This window comes from Thamnophis sirtalis, unplaced genomic scaffold (genome assembly GCF_051295495.1).
Source record: "Thamnophis sirtalis isolate CommonGarterSnake01/CBP01778 unplaced genomic scaffold, rThaSir2_p1.2 scaffold_14, whole genome shotgun sequence".
NCBI classification, from domain to species: Eukaryota; Metazoa; Chordata; class Lepidosauria; order Squamata; family Natricidae; genus Thamnophis; species Thamnophis sirtalis.
The window spans coordinates 27,277,441-27,302,030 of record NW_028261394.1 but is presented as its reverse complement, the minus strand read 5'-3'; the positions used below and the strand labels follow the sequence as shown (position 1 = coordinate 27,302,030).

General features: G+C 45.0%; 1 protein-coding gene across 1 annotated transcript in view; it reads left to right on the top strand.

Annotated features, from left to right (window-relative positions):
* CPNE2 (copine 2) overlaps positions 1-22,779 on the top strand; it is a 125,662-nt gene extending 102,883 nt beyond the window's left edge. Inside the window, exons 11-16 of the mRNA XM_087729468.1 lie at positions 8,301-8,434; positions 9,660-9,714; positions 14,078-14,129; positions 16,543-16,676; positions 19,422-19,658; positions 22,188-22,779. Of these exons, the coding sequence (XP_087585594.1) occupies positions 8,301-8,434; positions 9,660-9,714; positions 14,078-14,129; positions 16,543-16,676; positions 19,422-19,658; positions 22,188-22,295 (720 nt within the window). The 3' untranslated portion in view covers positions 22,296-22,779. The remainder of the gene's footprint in view (positions 1-8,300; positions 8,435-9,659; positions 9,715-14,077; positions 14,130-16,542; positions 16,677-19,421; positions 19,659-22,187) is intronic.
* Positions 22,780-24,590: the final 1,811 nt, after the last annotated feature.

Below are 24,590 nucleotides of genomic sequence, written 5' to 3'. Positions count from 1 at the left end.
AGGTAGTCCTCGACTTACGACAATTCCTTTAGTGACTGTTCAGAGTTACAGCATCACGGGGAAAAGTGACTTACGGGCATTCTTCACGCTTATGACCATTCCAGCATCCCCATGGTCACGTGATTTACATTCGGACGCTTGGCAACGGGTTCATGCTTATGACGTTTGCAGTGTCCCACATGGGGATCCCCTTTTGCGACCTTCCGGCAAGCAAAGTCAATAGGGAAGCCTGATTCACTTAACAGTTGGGTTACTAACTTAAGGAATTCAGTGATTCCCTTAACAACTGCGGTAAGCAAAGTCATAAAATGGGGCAAAACTCACTGAAAAACCTTCTTGCTTAGAACAGAAAATTTGGGTTTGGTTGTGGTTGTATGTTGAGCACTACCTGTACATAATAACAGAGTTGGAAGGGACCTTGGAGGTCTTCTAGTCCAGCCCCCTGCTCAAGCAGGAGAACCTATACTATTTCAGATAAGTGACTGTCCAGGCTCTTCTTAAAAGCTGATGGAGGGAGTGTCCACGATTTCTGGAGGCCAGCTGTCCACACTGTTAGGAAGTTTCTCCTTAATTCCAGGTTGCTTGTCTCCTTGATTAGTTTCCATCCATTGTTTCTTGTCCTGCCTTCTGTCCTGCCTATAAGCACTCTTCTTTGTAGCCTTTCAGATTGTGGATTTCTTCCAATTGCAGGAGTTTCAGCCTGCAATGGAGGCAGGGTAGAAACGCAAAATAATAATAATAACAATAACAACAACAACAACAACAACAACAACAACAACAACAACAAGTGAAGGAAATAGTTGAAGAAGAAAAACATGCACTGGCTGATTATTTAAAAGAAAGTCAAGAACATCTATTAATCGAAGCAAAGAACAAAAATCTACTGAAGGTCCAACAGACGAAACAAGAATACAGAAAAGATGTGATAAAATCAAGAATGGAGAGTTGGCAGAACAAAGCACTGCATGGCCAATTTCTGGGAAAAATAAAAGATAAAGTGGACAGTGAAAAAACTTGGTTATGGTTAACAGCAGATACATTAGAGAAAGAAACAGAGTCACTAATCCCGGCTGCGCAAGAACAAGCTATCCGCACAAATGCCATTAAGGCCAAAATAGAAAAATCCTCTGATGATGCCAAATGCAGACTTTTCAAAGAAGCTGATGAAACTGTTGATCACATACTCAGCTGCTGTAAAAAAAATCGCACAGACTGATTATAAATTGCGGCACAATTCAGTAGCACAAATGATCCACTGGAATTTGTGCAAAAATTATAATATTAAAACAACAACAAATTGGTGGGAACATAAGCCTGAAAAAGTCACCGAAAATCAGATGGTCAAGATCTTGTGGGATTTTCGTATACAAACGGACAAAATACTGGCGCATAATACACCAGGCATCACACTGGTTGAGAAAAATAAGGTTACAATCATAGACATCGCAATACCAGGTGATAGCAGGGTTGACGAGAAGGAACATGAAAAAATTGCGAAATACCACGATTTAAAAATCGAAATCCAACGATTGTGGCACAAACCAGCAGTGGTAATTCCAGTGGTAATCGGCACATTGGGTGCTATTCCAAAAACACTGGAATTACATTTAAAGCATTTAATGAAGATGAGGATTTGAGAACGTTGGCCATGAATAAAGTAGGTGTGTGCTTAGTCTAAAAAAAGAAGGACTAGGGGGGACATGATAGCAGTCTTCCAATATCTCAGGGGCTGCCCCAGAGAGGAGGGAGTCAAGCTATTCTCCAAGGCACCTGAGGGTAGAACAAGAAGCAATGGGTGGAAACTAATCAAGGAGAGAAGCAACCTAGAACTAAGGAGAAATTTCCTGACAATTAGAACAATTAATCAGTGGAACAACTTGCCTCCAGAAGTTGTGAATGCCCCAACACTGGAAGTCTTTAAAATGATGTTGGAGAGCCATTTGTCTGAAGTGGTGTAGGTTTTCCTGCCTAGGCAGGGGGTTGGACTAGAAGACCTCCAAAGTCCCTTCCAGCTCTGCTATTGTATTGTATTGTAAAACAAATTTCCTTTCATACATTTTCACTCTTAATTAATTTGGGACATTGTGTCCCGGAAAAGTTTGCCCAAATTTCCTTCAACAAACCAGGAATTGGGTTCAGCGTCCTCCTGAGGCAGACTCCGGAGTCCAAATATTGAAACAAAGAAAGGTTAAGTTACAACTGAATCAATCTATCACTATATCCCTCTATATTCGTGATGGCAAACCTATGGCACATATGCCCAAAGTGGCACACGAAGCCATCCCGCCTGGCACACAGGCCTTGCCTGTTTTCTGTTTCTGGCATGGATGTGCACTGTTAAGTCTATCCCCGTTAGGAGACAAGAGTTCTGCAGCAGAAGATTAGTATTGAATAAGCCGCTGAATAGTCACTCACGGCCACCGAAGGTAGAACAAAGAATAGCTTTACTTGCGTAACAAAAATAGGATAAATAGTCTCCAAACAGACTATAAGCAATCTTGGAGTATATACACAGTCTATTTACAATACGTTGAAGTTACAGTTGCTCAACTCACAATTCACCATGTAGACAGGTAACTACTATACAGACTAGCCACCATCCAATACACGGTCTTCTCTCCAAATACTAAGCTCATATAGTAACCGTCAGTAACTATCAGGAGCATCAGGAGAAACCGTAATAGTTCCTTCCTCCTTTTATGGCTGCTTATAGCAATAGCATCCAATTACATCTCTAGCATTTAAAGTAACAGATACATCTGTTACAATCATGGCTTGTGCTTATACATATACATTGCCAAGCCAAGACTATGGTTACATCCCTAACATGCATGACAATCGGCGCCCGTGGGAGTGATGAAAACCGACCTTCGAGTTTCCGTGCAATCCTTTTGTCACTCAGTGCCGAAAAGGTTTGCCATCACTGCTCTCTATGAAGTAGCAGGCAGTGGGAGGGAGGCTGTTGGGGTTAATAATAATTAATTATAATATAATGTAATATAGTATAGTATAGTATATATAGTATATATGGATAATGTAATGATATTAATATTGTTTCAACTATTTGGGGAAAGAGGTGCCCCTTAAATTATTATTTACATCTAGGGCTGGGAGGTTGAGGGGGCTGTGAATCCCACTTAAACATTTCCCGTGGCTTTGAGAATCACTGAAGGTGGAAAATGGGCGTAATACGTGTGCTTCGACAGGGTTTTCTGATTTTCATTCCTTAATTTCTGGTGCCTCTTGTTTGAACTTAGAAGCTAAGTATGGTCTGGTTGGTATTTGAATGGGAAACTACTGTCGGAGATGACCAGGTTGAGCCTGAAGGTGGGGTCAAAGGCATCCTCAATTTGGAGTCTCTACACCCCCCGGAAAGAGACCTGTCCAGCCCCCCTTGAAAACTGTCGACTCTTACCTGCCGCCAGTTCGCCCGTTAGTAGATCAGGTTCTTTTGCATAGGTTGCAAAGAAGAAACTCGCAGTGCTTTTGAACTCTATCCTGGTTTCTTGGGCCTTGACAGCTACCGAGGAATGTCAGGGCTACAGATAAGAATTAAAATTGAAAGTCGTCCATCAAGATAGGATGACCAAGGAATGTCCATACTATCAAGGATATATCATTGGCAGCCTTATCAAGCAGACCAGACAGGAAACAGGCCATATAGACAAATTCTACTTTATGGCAAAACTATTTTAACAGAATCTTGCTAGTTTGAAAGTACGACTCTTCCTCCGTCTTCTTTACAGGCCAAGAAACTAGGGAAGGTCTGTTTGGAGCCTCTTGGCTTGCCCGCTATGCAGCTCTGAGTTATGCTGCCTTTTATCTTACTGTTCCCCAGGCAGCATTGCTTTGCTACGTCCTCCAAGGTTTTTCTCACATATCATTAGAGTCATTAAGTCATCAAGAGTCAGGTTTGACTTGAGGGAAACATGGTCCTTCATCCTTACATGACAGTGTCCATGTGTTTCTTGCTGATTTCAGTACTGCTGGGTTTTTACAGAAGGTTCCCGGGGCTTCCAAATGGACTTGAGGAGATATCTCCAAAGCTGCAGCTGTAAGATACACCTCCCTGGCTTGAACCAGAAGGCTTTCTCCCTTGAACCTTTGCTTTTTATAAAGACCATCAAAAACAACCACAACCAAAAGAACAATCCTCTGCCAGGAATTGTCTCCAGAAATGGCCAATGAATGAATGAATGAATGACTCAATGACTCCATCTTTTTCTAATGCCATGGTATCTTTGAATGGCTGCTAAAGAAATGATTGTAAGTCAAGGACTACATGTGTAGCCATAGCAATAGCACTTAAGACTTATATACCGCTTCTCAGTACTTTAAAGCCCTCTCTAAGCAGTTTACGGAGTCAGCCTCTTGCCCCCAACAATCTGGGTCCTCATTTTACCCATCTCAGAAAGATGGAAGGCTGAGTCAACCTGGAGCCTGTCAGGATCGAACTGCTCGCTGTGGACAAAGCCTGCAATACTGCATTCTAACCATTGTACAAGGAAGGAAGGAAGGAAGGAAGGAAGGAAGGAAGGAAGGAAGGAAGGAAGGAAGGAAGGAAGGAAGGGCAATAGCACTTAGACTTACATTCCACTTCACATTGCTTTACAGCTCTCTAAGTGGTTTACAGAGACAGCCTATTGCCCCCCAAAATCTGGGTCCTCAGTTTACCCACCTCAGAAAGATGGAAGGCTGAGGGAGGGAGGGATGAATGGAGGAAGGAAGGAAAGGAGGGAGGGAGGAAAGGAAGGAGGAAGGCCGGGTGATATCAATAGCACTGAGACTTATATACCACTTCACTGTGCTTTACAGCCCTCTCTAAGTGGTTTACAGAGTCATCCTATTTGCCCCCAAGAATCTGGGTCTTCATTTTACCCCCCTTGGAAGGCTGAGTCAACCTTTTAGCCTGGTGAGATTCGATCTGCCAAATTGCAGGCAGCTGGCATTCAGCAGAAGTAGCCTGCAGTACTGCACTATAACCACCGTGCCACCGTGGGTCAATGTTATTCAAAATTGGTGTGTTCAGTGATTGCTTTTTTGGACTAAAGAAAATAGGAAAACACAATCGGTATTATGTAAAGAATTTCAGAGGCTTCATGGAGGATCCACTAGCCTGATCTTGCCCTAATTTTAATAACATTCGGAATTAAAGCTTCAAAGGTCTTTCCCATGGAAAGTTTGTCAATAGGAGCCAGCAGTGTGTGGCACCATCCATAGCTCATCCATTCTATTCATAATCAAGGAGAGAAGCAACCTAGAACTAAGGAGAAATTTCCTGACAGAACAATCAACCAGTGGAACAGCTTGTCACCAGAAGTTGTGAGTGCTCCATCCCTGGAGGCTTCTAAGCAGAGACTGGATAGCAATTTGTATGAAATGGTGTAGGGTCTCCTGCTTGAGTAGGAGGGGTTGGACTAGAAGACCTCCAAGGTCCCTTCCAGCTCTATTCTATTCAAGTCTCCTGTGTGCAATAGAGGATTTTACTCTTTCTTCCCACCAACAGCTGGCTTGGTATCCCGGGAAAGCTATGAGTTTTGGCCTTCCAACCCCTTGTGCCAAAATAATCTTTCGAGGTGCAGCCTGCAGGAGTTTTGAAGCGCTGTGTGCAAATGTGGGGCTCCAGTTTTGATTTGTTGTGTTGACTTAAGGAGACACACAGGAAAAGGGAGGAAGTATTGCCATAGAAACGGGAGCGGGCACAAATGCGTTCTCTGTGCAGCATGAACTGTTGCATAACCACACCATTTCAGGGCAGATGAAATGCAAAACCAGGACCTTGGCATCTCTCTAAATCTGACATCAGAGACAAATCCACGATAACAGAGATGGAAGGGACCTTGGAGGCCTTCTAGTCCAGCCCCCTGCTCAAGCAGGAGACCCTACACCATTCCAGACAAATGGCTGTCTAACTCTTCTTGGAAGCCTCCAGTGTTGGAGCAACCACAACTTCTGGTGGCAAGCTGTTCCACTGGTTAATTGTTCTCACTGTCAGGAAATTTCTCTTTATTTCTAGATTAGATTATTTGGGAAAGTTGTAGAATAGGGGTGTCCAACTTTGGCAACTTTAAGACTCATGCCCTTCAACTCCCAGAATTCCCCAGCCACCCTTAGTTTTGGCTTAACTCTGGTGGGCAGAGAAGATATTTAGAAATTGGTTTAGTTCAGGGATGAGCAGCAATTTAGAGGGTGAAGGGATCGCCGTGAGATAGGCTCTTCCTGATTTCTCCTGTGTCGCTTTCCTGTCACATCTGCAAACAGGTAGTCCTCAATCTACAATGATTCATTTAGCGACCATTCAAAGTTGCAACAGCCCTGAAAAAGAGAAGTGTCACTAGTCCTCATGCTTAGAATTGTCAAAGCATACCCGCATTCACAGCATCAAAATTTGGGCCCTTGGCAACTGGCATGTAGTTACAATGGTTGCAAGATCACTGGATCACTGGATCTTTCTGGGGGGGGGGGGCTTTGGACAAGCGAAATCAATGGAGGCAGCTGGATTTGCTTAATAACTGTGTGATTCGCTTAACAACCAGAGCAAAAATTCGGCATGGCTCACTTAATGACTGCATCGCTTAGTGGTGGACGTTCTGATCCCAATTACAGTCATAACTCAAGGATATCGTGCTTCAAGGAACACTTGATTTCTTTGTGGATTCCTTGGCTTCAGTAGCACCACTTTTTTTTTTAACAGGATGCTTTTAAACACCTGTCTAACCACCCTCCAGTCAGAGCTGAGGAAGCTTCTTGGGTGAGAAGCGAAACATCTTCAAAGAAAAAGCAGAAAGTCCAGTTTGCCTCAAAAGCACCTTTGGGATTCCCATTCAAATGTTAATCAGTCCTGACCCTAATTAGCTTCCAGGCACAGATAAAGCCAGGAAAAGGAGGCCATCTGCTATAATGTAAATATGGTTCCACCACAAATCCGCGAAGCCCTTCTGCGCGGAGACATAAGCGCGAAGACTAATTCGCGCTGTTCTAAGTGCTAAGGAAAAACGCGAGCCTACCGCGATGACATAATCGCGGAGGGCAAAATCGCGCATTCCCAAGCACTTAGTACCCTAAACCTAACCCTAAACCTAACCCTAAACCTAACCCTAAACCTAACCCTAAACCTAACCCTAAACCTAACCCTAACCCTAAAACAAACCCCTAAACCTAATCCTAACGCTTACCTTAAATGAAGTCGGCTTTCTGCTGCGGCACCGTTTTAAAGCGCCCTTCTGTTGCCACGCTGTTGTCGCGGCGGTGATGACGCACGGCGATGACGTCGTGGCTTTAGCGCTGCGATTTTATCGCTGCGATTTTGACCAGCGCGGTTTTGTCGTGCCACGGTAAATATCAAAGCTTGCTTTCTTCTCCTTTGACCAGATATCTAACTCAGCAGGTGAGACTTTCTGGTCAAAGGAGAAGAAAGTGCTGTTACTCATTTGACAGAATAACAAAGTTGGAAGGGGCCTTGGAGGCCTTCTAGTCCAGCGCTCACCAACTGGTTTGTCCCCGAGAACATTTTGGTGATCCACAGAAAAATTATCTGCATTTTTTATATTGCACTAAATCAGGGGTCCTCAAAATACGGCCCCTGGGATAAATATGTGCAATGAACGCTTGTGTTGCTGCAGAGTCTCCCCCTTCGGGGTCTTTTTATGTGGGTCGGAGGAGGGGCAGAAATTCTGACTCGGGGTCTGCTTCAGCCTCCTGGTGGGGGGCTTTGGGCGAAGGCTGGAGGGAAGAGCCGCTGGTGGCAAAGAGCCGGAGAGCCTCATTCCAGTGGGATTGCATCATGGCCTGGAACTGGCTGACCATCTCAGCCCAGTGAGCATCCAGGGGCCGGTACCTGGTCTTGCACTCCTGCAGAACTTCCCTCTGCTTGGAAAGCCTATGCTCCTAGTCCTCAATGAGGTGCTTCTGCTGAGCCTCCTTCTCAGTTAGATCCAATTTGAACTGAGCTGTTTTGCCAACTCTTTCTCATGGTGGCTGCTTAGCTCCAACAACTGCTTCCTGTTGGGGCCCTAAGGAGCCCGGCCGGGCTGGGCAGTCTCTATTGAGTGACATCAAGTTGGCCACGCCCACCCATTCACATGACCAACTAGCCACGCTCACCCAGCCGGTCATTAGGCAGATCATATTAGTGGTTCGGGAGATTTAAAATTATGAATTTAGTGGTCTAAAAGATTGGGGAACCCTATTCTAGTCCAACCCCCTGCTCGAGCACAGCTGAAACTCTCAGCCAGCCTCTCCTTTTCCCCCAGAGCAACTTCAGGAATACAACGGGATCTCTTTGCCATCTTTCCATGCAGGTTGGAATCGACTTCACGGCATCCAACGGAAATCCTCGGGATCCGACATCTTTGCACTACATTAACCCCATGGGGACCAACGAATACCTTTCAGCCATCTGGGCAGTTGGGCAGATCATCCAAGACTATGACACGTAAGTGGAACACAGTAGGTCACACAGCAAGTGTTCTATTTTGAACATTAAGTCCGGAGGGGCAAAAGGGCCATTTTGAGCGTTTTCAGAAGTGGTTTGAAAACAGAACTCACTCGGTGGCTGCTATAGGAATAGGATAGGATAGAATAAAATAGGAGATTAGAATAAATTAGAATAGAATAGAATAAATTAGAATAGAATAATATAGAGATTGGAATAAATAGAATAGAATAGGAGATTGGAATAAATAGGAGATTGGAATAAATAGAATAGAATAGAGATTGGAATAAATAGAATAGGATAGGATAGAATAAGAGATTTTGAATAAATAGAATAGGATAGGATAGGATAGGATAGAATAGGAGATTGGAATAAATAGAACAGAATAGAATAGAATAGAGATTGGAATAAATAGAATAGGATAGGATAGAATAAGAGATTGGAATAAATAGAATAGAATAGGATAGAATAGAATAGGAGATTGGAATAGATAAAATAGAACAGAATAGAATAGAATAGAGATTGGAATAAATAGAACAGAATAGAATAGAATAGAGATTGGAATAAATAGAACAGAACAGAACAGAACAGAATTCTTTATTGACCAAGTGTGATTGGACACACAAGAATTTTGTCTTTGGTGCAGATGCTTTTTAGTGTACATAAAAGACAAGATATATTCATCAAGAATCATAAGGTGTAGTACTTAATGATAGTCATAGGATACAAATAAGCAATCAGGAAACAATCAATATCAATATAAACCGTAAAGATACAAGCAACAAAGTTTCAGTCCTGCAGTCATGAGTGGGAGGAGATGGGTGATAGGAATGATGAGAAGAGTAATAGCAATGCAGCCTTAGTAAATGGTTTGACAGTGGTGAGGGAATTATTTGTTTAGCAGAGTGATGGCATTCAGGGGAAAAAACTGTGCTTGTGTCTAGTTGTCTTGGTGTGCAGTGCTCCATAGCGTCATTTGAGAGTAGGAGTTGAAATAATTTATATCCAGGATGCAAGGGGTCTGTAGATATTTTCACGGCCCTCTTTTTGACTCGTGCCGTGTACAGGTCCTCAATGGAAGGCAGGTTGGCAGAGTTTAGGGATTTTGCATATCTGCCCCCAATAGCTTTGAGATGTTTAAAGATAGGAGAAGCCAGTACTGGCAAAGGACATTTCCTCACAGGGCCTCTCATGCTTATTCTGTTTCTTCTTGGTTCTTTTGCAGAGACAAAATGTTTCCTGCCTTGGGATTTGGGGCCCAGCTCCCACCAGACTGGAAGGTAAATCAGGATTATTTGCTTTAGAGTGTTTCACTGCATGAACATCTTTAGGTAGGATGAAAGTTTCATCGGTTCTTTCCTGGTTTTGAACCAATAGATACCCCTTCCAAACTCAGAGAGATGCTCTGGCCAAGAGAGGTTGACTTCAAGTCCCAGAATACTTAGCAAGAGCCAGGAATTCTAGGAGTTGAACGCCACACCTCTGCAAAGGGCATAAAAATTGTAGTTGCTTTAGTTAATATTCTAAATTAAAGAAGTCATAATCATCATTATTAATCTAATAAGGCAACTGAGGTTCAAATTCTTACTTGAGTCCTGGAGAATCATTGGGTATTATTGAGCCTCTCAAGAGTTACATTCTACCTGCTTTCTCAACCTATTGCAATAGAGCTCTACACAACCTATGGGATCAAAATCTAGCTCCACAAGCTGGGTTTACACACCCTGACAAACCACAACACATTCCCCAATCCAGGTTGTTGTGTAAATGCATCTGTTAAGTCTTCGTCTGATTGCCATGATAGGTAATCCTCGACTTACAATCGTAATTAAGCATGGGATTGTGATTAAGTTGTGGCAATTCTTAAGGGATTGAAATGTGTTTGAATATTAGTAGCTCCGGTTGGTAGTTAGGCTGTTGGTTTGAACTCCGAACTTGGCAATTTGGTTGCAAATATTTCATCACCATTCGAGGAGACATTGTCAGTGCTTTTTGAATGAGCACAACTCAAAATGCACTGACAATGTCTCCTTGAACGGCGATGAAATGTTTGCATCCAAATTGCCAAGTAGAGTTGGAAGGGAACCTGGAGTCTTTGCTTGAGTAGGAGATCCAATGTGTCCAACCTTGGCAACTTTAAGACCTCTAGGCGTCAATTCCCAAAATCCCCAGCCAGCCAAGACCAAGTGATTGCCTTTTGCGACTTGCCGACATGCAAAGTCAATGGGGAAGCCAGATTCACTTAACAACCAAGTTACTAACTGAAGAACTGCAGTGATTCCTTCCACAGCTATGGCAAGCATGGTTGTAAAGTGGGGTAAAACTCATTTAGCAACTGTCTTGCTTAGCAACAGAGGTTTTGGGCTTAATTGTGGTTGCAAGTTGAAAACACCTGTAGAAGGCATCCAAGGTCCCTTCAGATCGAATAGGCATTTGTCTATAATGGTATAGGGTCTCCTGCTCCAGCAAGGGGTTGGCTAGAAGACCTCCAAGGTCCCTTCCAACTCTGCGATTCTGCAACCCTATTATTCAATGTTCTAAGACTAAGCCTGTGATGTTCTACTGAAGGAATGACTCATCCCATCCTGGAGCATTTATCGGTATTTGACCCATCTTTTTCCTCTTGCAACTTGGCTTGGTTTTTGAAGGGGGCCCCTCTGTGGCCCCTGGCATTTTAATAAATTTAAAATGAAGCAGAAGGAATGGAGTACGGGCGATGTGGCTATTTTGTTCCTGAAGGTTTAAGATAGGAAATCTTTCTGCCCATAATACGTTGGAAGGATAATCTGAAGTTTGTTTGTCTTGCCCTGTGGAGAACAAAAAGGCTCTGTCTATTTACTGAGGCGGCTGCTTTCAATCTTAAATCCAAATTATCAAGCAAAGAGACTTCTAAGAGACATTTTGCTATCTGATTAACCAGTGCTGGGAAGAAGGACCAAGGTCAGGAAAGGCAGCTTTTAAAACTTCAAATGGCAATGCAGAAATAGAATCAAAGAGCTAGAGGGAAATTTAAGAGTTTCACTCTTCTTCTAGAAGAGGCCTCCTGCTGGCCCAATTCTAGCGTATTGTTGGTCTGAATGAGGTTATTTTTGCTCCTTGCTTTGAACTGTTTGCTTTGCAACCTGCAGGAGTGACAAATAAAAAATAAAATAAAAGCGCCATTTGTTTAACAGCCTTTCAAAGCACAGACAGGAGATTAACTTGGCTCTTGGTAGTCTTTTTTTCCTTTTCCTTTTCAACCCAACAAAATGTTGGCCATAAGTTATGCAAAGGCCTCAGGACTCCATCTATCAATAGATTTGGTACACAACAGCAGGAGTCCACATTTGGCAGGGCAGAGGAAAGCAGCAAAAGAAAGGTACAGAAAAGTGGGGAGGGGAGACAGGATAGCAGGGCTCCAATATTTGAGGGGCTGCCATAAAGAAAAGAGGGTCGACCTGTTTTCCAAAGCACCTGAAGGCAGGACAAGAAGCAACAGATGGAAACTAATCAAGGAGGAAGAAGGAATCTGGAATTAAGGAGAAATTCCCTGACAGTTAGAACAATTAATCCGTGGAACAACTTGCCTTCAGATGTCTCCAACACTGAAAGTTTTTAAAAAGAGATTGGACAACTTTTTATCTCAAATGGTATAGGGATTCCTGCCAAAGAAGGGGGGGTTGGACTACAAGACCTCCAAGGTCCTGTCCAAGTGTGTTGTTCTCTTAAATGGGCTAGATTGTGGCTATGGAGAAAATCATTGTAGGGGGAAAAAAATACCCGGAGGCATCCTTACAGAACAGGGAATCGGACAGGGGCTCCTATTGTGCCAGCTCCTCCGTGCCAAGCCCCTCCCATCCAGCCACATGACCTGGGGCCCGAGGCATCCTGATCCAGACTCAGACCCACCAATGCAACACCAGGGGAGAACAGAAATATGCACAACCACATTATTCGTTATGGAGAACAGAGGTGCCTCCTGAAAGGCTCTTTTGAATAACATGGTGGCAGTCTCCTTATTCCAATATTTGAGGGGCAGCCACAGAGAAGAGGGGGGGGGGAGTGTCAATCTATTTCCCAAAGCATCAGAAGGCCAGGCAAGAAACAATGGATGGAAGCTAACCAAGGAGAGAAGCAGCCTAGAACTAAGGATAAATTTCCTAACGATGGGAAAATTAACCAGTGGAGTGGCTTGCCTCCAAAAACCTCATCACTGGAGGTTTTTAAGAAAAGACTGGGCAGTTAACTTTTCTGAAATGGTATAAGGTGTCCTGCTTGGAGAGGGGGTTGGACTAGAAGATCTCCAAGGTCCCTTCCAACTCTATTAATCTGCAATAAAACCCAAATTCCGATATAAATGGAAAGATAAGGGATAAATAGATCCTGCTTTGTTCTACTGATGCTCTGGTTGCTATGGTACTGCACAATACTTGCATGGAACCGAGAAGACGGCTGGCCGACACGGAAGTCGTGCTGCAAATGTCAAGGAACATCTCCAGATTCCAGCTGTTTCGTTAAGAGGAGGAGAAGCAGCTCTGCCTGGCTGGGGGTGGGGGGAGAATGCCCTGGTTTGCTTCCCATAAAGCTGAAGATAGATTTCTCTGGAAACCCTTTATGGGCTTTCTGCTGAACGGCTGGTGATTTATGGCTGTGCATAAGGGATGGGTCATCGGTAGAAGAGATAGTTGTTTATAACCTTACTAGCTGATAACCTGGAGTTGTCCAGGTATTTATAGGGGGGAAATGTCTGGACCAAACGTAATTTCTAATGTTGGGTCTTTCCCCCTTACCAGAGGGAGCCCCCTTGTGGAGTACTGTGAAGCCGTTACCATGGCAAATCCACTGTGCTGTGCAGTAGAAGCCATTTTACGATAGTATAGTAGAAGCCATTTGAAGGCACAACAGGTTGTATCTTAACAGAACACCTCCCCCAAGGGGTGTTAGGAGTATCTTACCACCACAGTATTTATTTCCAGAAAGTAAGTCATCTGTGTACCAAGTTTGGTTGAAATTGCTCAAGGCGTTCCAGAGTTATAATGGAACACACACACACACACACACACACACACACACACACACACACACACACACACACACACACACACACACACAGTGAAGCATTATCAAATTCATTCAAATAGGTAGTTCTCTGCCTCATAATTATTCATTTAGCACTAAAAAAAATGACTTACAACCAGTCCTTGCACTTATGACCACTGCAGCATTCTCCCATGGTGACGTGCTCAAAATTTGGGCCCTTGGCAACTGGCACATATTTATGATCCCTGCAGTGTCTTGGGGGGAGGGTTATGTGACTGAGTTTATGGTAAGCCATAACTTAACTTTCTTTTGGCTTAGAATGTGGTACAAATGCAGCTACGGTGGTTTGTTACCCATGCCTGAGGTTTACATTATCGTGTGGACATTACCCCGAGGCTTGTCCTAAAGCAGTGTTTCTCAACCTTGGCGACTTTAAGTCCTGTGGACTTCAACTCCCAGAATCCCCCAGCCAGCTGGCGGGGGGATTCTGGGAGTTGAAGTCCACAGGACTTAAAGTCGCCAAGGTTGAGAAACACTGTCCTAAAGCTTTGATGTCAGAGACACTTTGCGCTTATTAAAAACCCAACATTTAATCATTTTTTTCTCTTTTCCTTTTTTCCCCAGGTTTCTCATGAATTTGCCATTAATTTTAATCCCACCAACCCTTTTTGCCTTGGTAAGTGCATCTGCCAGCAGCTTGAAAGCAAGCCCTTGAAATCTCTGTTTTCCCCACAACAACCTTGCGAGGTGGGTTGAGATGAGTGACGGTGGCTGGTCCAAAGTCATCCGTCTGCTTTTGTGCCTAAACAGGACTAGAACTCAAGGCCTCCTGGTGAGTGGCCCAAAGTCACCAAGCCAGCTTTCATGGCTAAGGTGGCACTAGAACTCACTGTCTCCTGGTGATTGGCCAAAGTCACCTAGACAGCTTTCATGGCTACGGTGGGACTAGAACTCACCACCTCCTGGTGACTGGCCCAAAATCAACCAGCTGGTTTTCATGGCTAAGGTGGCACTAGAACTCACTGTCTCCTGGTGACTGGCCCAAAATTAACCAGCTGGCTTTCATGGCTAAGGCGGGACTAAAACTCACTGTCTCCTAGTGATTGGCCAAAGTCCCCTAGGCAGCTTTCATGGCTATGGTGGGACTAGAACTCACTGACTCCTAGTTTTTAGGTCAACATCTTAAACAACATGAATAAATGACATGAATAAATAAACCAAAGAGAGAAATGTATTTTATATATTATGTTAAGGAACAGGGCTGAACGTATAACTTATAGATTTTCTGAGTATCTTCCAGGGCAACTACCAACACAAGAATGCCTTTTTTAGACCATTAAATGAAGTTTCCTTCATAAATCAAACTAAATCACCATCAAAAGGCAGGATCATCTCTTATCATTTCCTGACCCCAGGCAAGCTTTGACATAAATGTCACAAAACAGGGGTAAACATCAAATGGAGGAGGGGTGGAATAACCACGTATTATGGCCTGTACAACAAAAATTAAAAGGGGGGGAAAAAAACAAGAGGCCACCAGATGCTTCAAAGAGGAGAAATGCAAATTAACTGGGGGGGGGGGAAGGGTTTTTTTTTAAAAAGATCTGTAAGCTTTTTTCATCTAAGCTCCAATTATATCAGGGATAAGAATTGGGGTGAACTATAGCCCATTAAATGCATCCAGGCTGGCGGAGTTCAGCAACCAAGGACTTTGGACCTTAATATCTGGGTTGATGCCTGTCAATCAAATGAAATTATTATATGAATTGATGTATAAATCCTGTCAGCATTTGGCGGAATAAAAGAGGAAGAGAGAAAGGCAAGGAAACAAGATATTTTAGGCAAAGTAAGTGAGAGGGAGTGAAGAAGGGTGGCACGATGGCTCAGCGGTTAAAGATGCTGCGTTTGTCAGGCCAGGTTCAAGACCTGAGCGCTGTGTGATGGATTGAGCTCCTGTTACTTGCCTCAGCTCTTTCCACTTTAACTGTTTGAAAGCATGCAGATGTGAGTAGATAAATAGGTACGACTTCAGTGGTAAGATAAAGAATTGTAATGGCCCAGTGGTTAGAATGCAGAAATGCAGGCTACTTCTGCTGCCTGCCATCTGCATGAAATTTGGCAGTTCAATTCTGACCGGCTCAAGGTTGACTCAGCTTTCCACTTTTCCAAGGTCGGTAAAATGAGGACTCAAATTGTTGGGGGGGGGGGCAATGTGCTGACTCTGTCAGTGGCTTAGAGAGAGTTGTACAGCACTGCAAAGCGGTATATAAGTCTAAATCCCAGTGCTAGTGCTAACAGCATTCCATGTGCCTTGGTGCATAGCCATGTTAGTTAGATGACCATGGAAAGGTGTTTGGACAATGTTGGCTCCCTTGGCTAGGAAGCGGAGATGAGCACCACCAGGTGATATTCAGCCAGTTCTGACAGACTCTGGAGAACCGATAGTGGCAATTTTGAGAGTGGGGAGGGAGTGGGGATTTTGCAGTATCCTTCCCCTGCCACGGCCACCAAGCCACGGCCACCAAGCCACGCCACACCCATAGAGCCGGTAGTAAAAGATTTTGAATCCCACCACTGAGCACCACCACTTACAGTATGTTGGACACAACTGGACAGGGGAAACTTTACCTTTACTTGAGAAAGACAGGATTACAGGATTGACTTACAACTGCAATGGAGCCTGCCCATTATGGTTGTAAGTTGCAATGGTCAGAAAATGGGCCACCCCTATGATCAACCTGAGTTTGCAACCTTTTATCTTGTGGCCGTTATTAAGTGAACACTGCAGCCGTAAATCGACTGCCACGGTCCATAAGCCAATGCCATGAAGGGAACCTCTTGTTTGCGATGTGCCCGATTTGCCGAAATCCGGAAGTAAAGGCCAGTTTCGAGCAAAGACATTGTAAAACATAATCCATCCTGGGACATCAGAACTTCAGTACTGGGTAAGAGCCCCTGGAAGGGTTTGTTAGAACTTCTAACAGTGGCTTAGTCGTAAGTCGAGGACTACCTGTATCACACTGGGTATGGAGTTTGCCTCGTACGAGCGGCCTCCTTCACGCTGCCTTTCTCTCCTCCGTCTTCTCAAGGTGTGGAAGGCATCGTCCAGGCCTACTCCAGTTGCCTGCCTCACATTCGCTTCTACGGACCCACCAACTTCTCCCCCATCATTAACCACGTGGCTCGGTTCGCGGCCCAAGCCACCCAGCAGGAATCTGCCAGCGTAAGTTCCCTTACCGGGTGTGGCAGGGCCAGATGGGTCTTTTGTGCTCTCTCACCTTCCTGACTTCCTGATTCTGATCACAGAGAATAGTTGTAGCTCAGGGTTGAATTGAGGGCTCCTTGGTGCTCTCTGAGCTTGGTCATTTTCTTGCAGACGTTTCGTCACCCAAAGGAGGTATAACATCATCGGTGCTAGAAGGGTGTGAAGTTCTAGCACTGATGATGTTATCTAGTTTGGGTAATGAAATGTCTGCAAGAAAAAAAGCAAGCTCAGAGAGCACCAAGGACCCCACAGTCGTCATCCTCCTCCTCCTCCTCCTCTTCCTCCTCTCCTCCTCCAATCTCACTCCCTTTTAGCACTGATGATGTTATCTAGCTGGGTAATGAAACGTTTGCAAGGAAACAAGCAAGCTCAGAGAGCACCAAGGACCCCACAGTCGTCATCCTTCTCCTCCTCCTCCTCCTCTTCCTCCTCCTCTCCTCCTCCAATCTCACTCCCTTTTAGCACTGATGATGTTATCTAGCTGGGTAATGAAACGTTTGCAAGGAAAAAAGCAAGCTCAGAGAGCACCATGGACCCCAGTCATCCTCCTCCTCCTCCTCCTCCTCCTCCTCCTCCTCCTCCTCCTCCTCCAATCTCACTCCCTTCTAGCACTGATGATGTTACCTAATTTGGGTAATGAAATGTCTACAAGAAAACAAGCAAGCTCAGCGAGTACCAAGGACCCCACAGCCCTCCTCCTCCTCCTCCCCCCCCTAGTGATGATGATGCCTAGTTTGGGCAATGAAACGTCTGCAACAGAACAACCCAGCTGAGAGAGCACCTTGACTTGGATAGTGCTTTGAATGCTTGGAAACCCCCTCACCTCCACCGCCTCTTTTTAGCTAGCCAGAGTTTCAAACAACTGACTGGAACAGGGATCGGCAACCTTCAACAGTCAAAGAGCCCTTTGGACCCGTTTCCCATAGAAAAGAAAACATCGGGAGCCACAAAACCTGGGTGGGTGTGGCCAACTGAACATCACTCCCACCCAGTTACATGACCCCCCACCGCCACCGCTGACAGGCAAGCGTCTTTGGCGAGGGCGCTACGCCTTTCTCCAAGCAGGGCAGCAAGAAAATGGGGCTGGCCCCCGCCAAACCTCACATGCCCATCCAAGGAATCAGACTTGGGGAAAGCCGTAGCACCCTCGCCAAAGATGCTCACCCGTCACTCGGTCAACCTCCGCGCTCTGCGCGCCTTTGCTGCACGTTGGCCAAGCCCGACCGTTCGCTTGAGGATGGTATCCCCGCTTGTGTGCGCCTTCCCGGCTACCCAACAGCCGGCCATGGGGTCACATGAGGAGGAGGAAGCCGCCGCTGTGGCTCATGCTCACTCCTCAGCTGCAGGCCTGTCCCCCTTTCTGGCGTACCCTCCTCCCGGATCCCATTCCCACCCGGCCAGCCATTGAGTTAGCGAGGTTAACATCAGCCACAGCTTGATTGGGCCAGTGCCTCAGGGCAGAGAGCAGGCTGTGAGACCAGGTCGGCAGGAAGCCACAGCAGAGGGGTCAAAGAGCCACATGCGGCTTGGAGCCATGGGTTGCCGACACCTGGATTAGGAGGAGCTGTTGAAGCAAGTTGCAAGCCTCCATTCTCAAGCTTAAACGTTTGCACGTCTGCCCTCCAGCTTGATACATCCAGCCCAAAGCATGCTTTGCCTTTTGTGTGTTGCCACTCTGAAGTGTGTGTGTGTGATATTAGTTGTTGTTAACAAAGACCTTCCTGATGTTGTAAACGGTATAATGCAAATCGACCATTTTCTCCTACATGCAACCCATTTGCCTTCATGAAAGAAGGTAAGAAAGCCAGAAATTGGCCGTCCAAACGTGAGTGAATGCTGCCCTTGCATCGAACGAGTCTAGATTTCCAAAACCACAAACAGCAAACTCTGGTTTAAAGATGGCTTAGAGCTCCGGTTTGCCTGTGCGCCTGCTCGTAAGCTTGAACGCCAGTGTCCCTGGAAGCCAACTTCATTTAGTCTTGAGCAAAAAGAGTACAGAACAAAATTGCAGCCCTGTAATTACCTGTCCTGTGGGGAGAGATGTTCTCATCTTCTTGATGGGTCTAATCAGGACCCAATTCCCATTTCATTTGGGCTCCTGCCCTTGGGCAATCCCCCCTCTCCTACTCCCCGTGAGAAGGGAGGAGCAGAGCATTCTGCAGGCCTCGTGAAGAACAGAAGGATGCTTAAATCAGATTAAGACGGCAGGGTGCATCAATCGGATGATGAGGATAATTAAGGGTCTAAAAGGCTGTGTGTGGGAACAGACATCCCCCTCACCAATCCCATGCCAGGTCCTGCCTCTTGAGAAAGGAGTTTGGATCATGCTTGGTGATCTTTCATCTCCCGGTGACTTCTGATATCACGAATCCTTCCCTTCTCCATAATCCAGTCGGAGCTGAAGAAGCATGATCTGGAGGACTGAGACTCTCCATAGATCAGTGTTTCTCAACCTTGGCAACTTGAAGATGTCTGGACTCAAGTCCCAGAATTCCCCAGCCAGCGAATGCTGGCTGGGGAATTCTGGGAGTTGAAGTCCAGACATCTTCAAGTTGCCAAGGTTGAGAAACACTGCCATAGATACATGGTTTTCTTAAGTTCACAGGTCTTAAAAGTTGCCAAGTTTGGTCTCATTCAGATGAACTGTTCACCTTCTCCTGGGTGTGTGTGTGTCTGATTTTCTTCTCTGCTTTCCCTCCCCAGCAATATTTCATCCTGCTGATCATCACCGATGGTGTCATCAGCGACATGGATGAGACACGGCATGCTGTCGTACAGGCCTCCAGGCTGCCCATGTCCATCATCATCATCGGGGTTGGGAACGCAGACTTTGCTGCCATGGAGTTTCTGGATGCAGACAATCGCATGCTCCGGTCGTACACAGGCGAGGAGGCTGTGCGGGATATTGTCCAGTTTGTGCCATTCCGTGAATTCCGCAATGTAAGTGCAGGAGAATTTTATGGTTGCATTAGAGGGAGGGGGAGGGAGGAAGAAGGGGGGAGGTAGGAAGGATGGAAAAGAAAGGGAGCAAAAGAAAGGGAGGAAAGAAAAAGAAGGGGTGGGAGGAAAGGAAAGAAGGTGAGAGGGAGGAAGAAAGGAAAAGGAAGAAAGGAAGGAAAAGGGAGGGAAGGAAGGAAAAGAAGGAGGGAGGGAGGGAAGGTAAGAGGGGGGAAAAGGAAGAAAGGAAAGAAAAAAGGAAGGGATGAAAAAAGGAAGAAGGGAGGGAAGGAAGGAAAAGAAGAAAGGGAGGGAAGGAAGGAAGGTGGGAGGGAGGGAGGGAGGGAGGGAGGAAAAGAAGGGAGGGGGAAGGGAAGGATGGAAGGAAGGTGGGAGGGAAGGAGGAAAAGAAGGGAGGGGGAAGGGAAGGAAGGTGGGAGGGAGGGAGGAAAAGAAGGGAGGGGGGAAGGGAAGGAAGGAAGGGAAGCATTATTAACAGCTAAGAAGTTGAGACCATCATACATAATACTATCTTTAAGCAAAGCTGGGCCTTATTGGTTTTTATTACACATTATTTGCTTTAGGGAATCTTCCAGCATATAATTTCTCAGTTTCCCTTCAGGAAAGTAACCGTCTTTCTGGGACCCTCCAGAAGAGCCTCCTAAGTGAGCTGGCAGGTGAAAAACAGCCAAGACACAGTAATCTGGCTGAAGCAGAAAGATCTCCTTTCCTCCCCATGCCAATTCTGAGGTCACCTAAGGCAGGAGTCTCTAACCTTGGCAACTTTAAGACTTGTGGACTTCAACTTCCAGAATTCATCAGCCAGCAAGCTGAGTGAGGAATTCTGAGAGTTGAAGTCCACAAGTCTTAAAGTTGCCAAGGTTGGAGACCCCTGACCTAAGGTATCATCCAGGCTTTTCCAAAAATGGGACCTTCCACGTATCCTGCTGTTTACAACTGCCAGAATTCCCATTCAACACATGAAGGAAACCAACGTGGAGAAGACTGTCCTAGGTTGATGGGTTCTGGAACTGGGCAGAGATCTTCTCTTTTTCTGTGAACAGAACAGTCAAAAAGGAAACTTGTATGCAAAGGTGCTGCTATGCCAAGTGGTTGCTATGTAAGGACCTAAGAAATGCCCTGGTGCCATCTCCACCTATGGCCAACCACATCAGAGTAGAGGAACAGCGATGTGTTCCTAAAGTCTCCTCCTCCTCCTTGGACAGACTCCTTCCTTCTGACCCAGAGAAGGCCAGAACAAAGAGAAGGACGAGGGCTGTCAGTAGTTGAAGGATGTCATAGGGAAGAGGGCATCAATTTATTCTCCAAAACACCAGGGGGTAGGACAATAAGTAACAGAGGGAAGATTATCCAAGGGAGATCCTATCTAGAATTAAGGAGAAATTTCATGGTGTTGTTAGCTGAGAAGTCGTGTCTGACCCATCGTGACCCCATGGACAACATTTCTCCAGGCCTTCCTGTCCTCTACCATCCTCTAGAGTCCATTTAAGCTCATGCCTGCTGCTTCGGTCACTCCATCCAGCCACCTCCTTCTCTGCCGTCCCCTTCTTCTTTTGCCCTCAATCTTTCCCAGCATGAGGTTCTTCTCCAGGGAGTCCTTCCTTCTCATTAGGGGGCCAAAGTACTTGAGTTTCCTCTTCAGGATCTGGCCATCTAAAGAGAAGTCAGGGTTGGTCTCCTCTAGGACTGACCGTTTGGATGGCCTTGCAGTCCAAGGGACTCGCAGGAGTCTTCTCCAGCACCAGAGTTCAAAGGCCTCAATTTCATGATAGAGAGAACAATTAATCAATGGAAAGGTTTGCTGTCAAAAGTTGTGGTGCTCCATCACTGGAGGTTTTTAGGAAGAAATTGGACAGCCATGTGTCCTGAATGGTACAGGACCTCCTAGTTGAACAGGAGGTTGGACTAGAAGACAACCAAAAGGTCCCTTCCAGCACTGTTACTCTATATGCTGAATTCTGCATGTTAAGTTTGTCAGTTAAGTTTGCAAACTCACTTCCTAAATCAGAGAGCCAATGCGTGTGCTGGTTGATGCCTCCAAGCATCTTCCAGTCAAGGTTACAAAACCAAGGTTACAAATCCGTTCAATGTCATTCTGATTCTCCAGCAGGCATCAACCACTGGAAGCCAGGAAGACCTGGTTGAGAACAAGGAACAATGGTTGGAAATTAACCAAGGAGAGAAGCAACCTGGAACTAAGGAGAAACTTCCTAACAGGGAGGACAATTAACCAGTGGAACAGCTGGCCTCCAGAAGTTGTAGCAGCTCCATCAGGGGGAGGTTTTTGAGAAGAGAATGGACAGCCACTTGTCTCAAATTATGCAGGGTCTCCTACTTAAGCAGAGGGTGGAGCAAGAAGACCTTCAAGGTCCCTTCCAGCTACTCCGATTGATTGATTAACCGTGGTTGAGGCAGAGTTTCATGTTATCTTCCCTGTTTCCCCCCAAAAGGCGTTTCCAAAGTCCCCTTTCCCAGATTTATTTTGTCACTCTGGCTTTCTTGTTGTTGCAGGCACCCAAAGAAACGTTGGCGAAGGCTGTGTTGGCAGAACTCCCACAGCAAGTGGTTCAATACTTCAAGCACCAGAATCTGGCACCCCTCAACTCGGAACCCGCTTAGAAGAGTCAACCGTTTGCTCCTGGCCTGCATGTATCCCACATCCGTTGGTGGCAGAAGATTGCATGTCTCCCGTGGTTTCCAATAACGTTTCGTTTCACCGAGTTCATTTAATCAAAAGGAGCAAAGTGTCACCCGATTCCTTCCGAAGGCAACTTTGCAGCGTTGAGAAGTTTAGGCATCTGCCTTCATGGATCTTCAAGGAAGGAAAGAACCCACCGTGGCCAACAGTGGACATGCCTTGATTCCACAAGTCAACTTTTAAGTATCTGAATGTACTTTGTATGGGTTTTGTGGAACGAGAGGACCTTTTTACAGCCGCAACTTACTGTCTCCCAAGTGTGATGTTCTCAAAATCTCGTTGCCCAAAGAAATGTGGATCAGCCTTCAATGTGTTGTAACTTGTACTTCTGCTCTACGTCCATTTTTATACCTTGTACACATGATTATTTGTTATACTCAGGTTAATAAAGAACCCTGAACTCTTCACATCTCGGTTGAAGCCTGCTGTGATAGGAGCCCAGTGGCCTCCTGCAGTTTCTTTGAACCAAATCCCTCCAGGTGAGTTACATCTGAACTCCGTCAGGGTTGCCCCAAATACCTGCGAAGGGCACCAGATGGGTGCTTACATCCTTCCCTAAATGCCAGTTTACAACTCTCAGAACCTGTTTCATTTGCGAGACATGCTGGATTTGTGTGAGGGAAAAGGTGAGCTAGACCATAATTGGTTTCAGACCATTCATCCTTGACTTAGATTGGTTTAGCAACTGTTTGACATTACAATGCCACTGAAAAAGTGACTTATGACTGGTCCTTGGACTTATGACTCTCCCCATGGCCACAAAGATCAGCATTTGGACACCTGGCAACCAGCCTATCTTCATGTCAGTTAAAGCATCCCATGGTCATGTATTTGCCATTTGGGACCATCCCAGCTGGCTTCCGACAAGCAGTCAATACTGGATTCACTTAATGGCCTGAGGATTCACTTTAACAACCATTAGAAAAAGATCATAAACATTCGGTGTGATTCCCTTAACAATTGCCGTGCTTAGCATTGGAAATTCTGTTTTCAATTATGGTCATATGTTGAGGACTTCCTGTAACTGAGCCCACAATTTCGGTTGTAAGTCATGAGAATCATAAAGATTGCTGCGTGACCTGACCTAACGGTTGGTCATTAAGCAAACACTGTTTGCTATGGATTGGTTTTTATGCTGAAAACCAGAAATAAGCATCAATTTCTTGCAAAGACATTGTAAATCATGGTCAGGAGGTGCTGCAAACAGCTATAAATCTGGGCCAATTGCGAAGCCATCAAATGACAGCCATGTGATTCCCTATTGTACCTTTAAATCTGGGTCATAAGCCTCATTTTCAGGGTTCATGGTAACTTCAAACGGTTGCTAAGCAACCAGTCATAAGTCAAGGATTACCTGTACATCCTACCTAGCCCCAAATGAATGTATCATAGTTCAGCAACGTCAATCTAATACAATTCCTCTAACTTTGATACCGAGAAACAAAAAATATTGGAGCATCTCAAGATTGTTACTATTCAGCCGTCAATTCTCAGACCTTACGGAATTTACATAAAGTGAAAAAATTGCTGGCTTCAATCATAAATTTCCATAAAAATAAGCCGTTGCTGGTTTCAGACATGAATTTCCATAAAAATAAGACATGGTTTCGGTCAGCTTGGCTGATAGAAGTCAGTTCACAAGCACTTTAATATTGCAATCAAGAAAATGATTTGAATGATCTCACCAGGAATTAAACTGAAATCACCAGGACTTAAAACAGAACCTTAAAGTAAAGATGGAATATTATACCTGATATGCACTGGCTACTTTCCCCCCAGTTTTAGAGTGGTTTTAGATTAAATATATAGAAAGTATAATTTAGAGGCAAATAAGCTTTTCTTGCCAGAGTTTGGCTTCAGCAGATGACAGTTACCTGCCTTAAATTAGGGCCGTCTTTGTTTTGGCTAAATCTGATTTTTAAATTCAGACCCGCCAGCAGAATACATTAAGCTTGATAATGTTAACTTTGTTTTTTCTTCTGGCTTATTATGTGAGGCAAACTCATTCAAGGGTTTTGAAATTTAGTGTGCTGTGCAAAATAAAACCGGACTAAATCTTAGGTATTAGTAGTATATCATTAAGTACTTAACAGAGTGCAGCTAATTTCACTAAAAGGCATCACACAGCAAGTATACATTGGGCTGATTTTCTCAATCACTGTGTTCATGAGAATTAAATCTGTGAATTATTATTTAGCCAAAAAATTCTGCCAGTG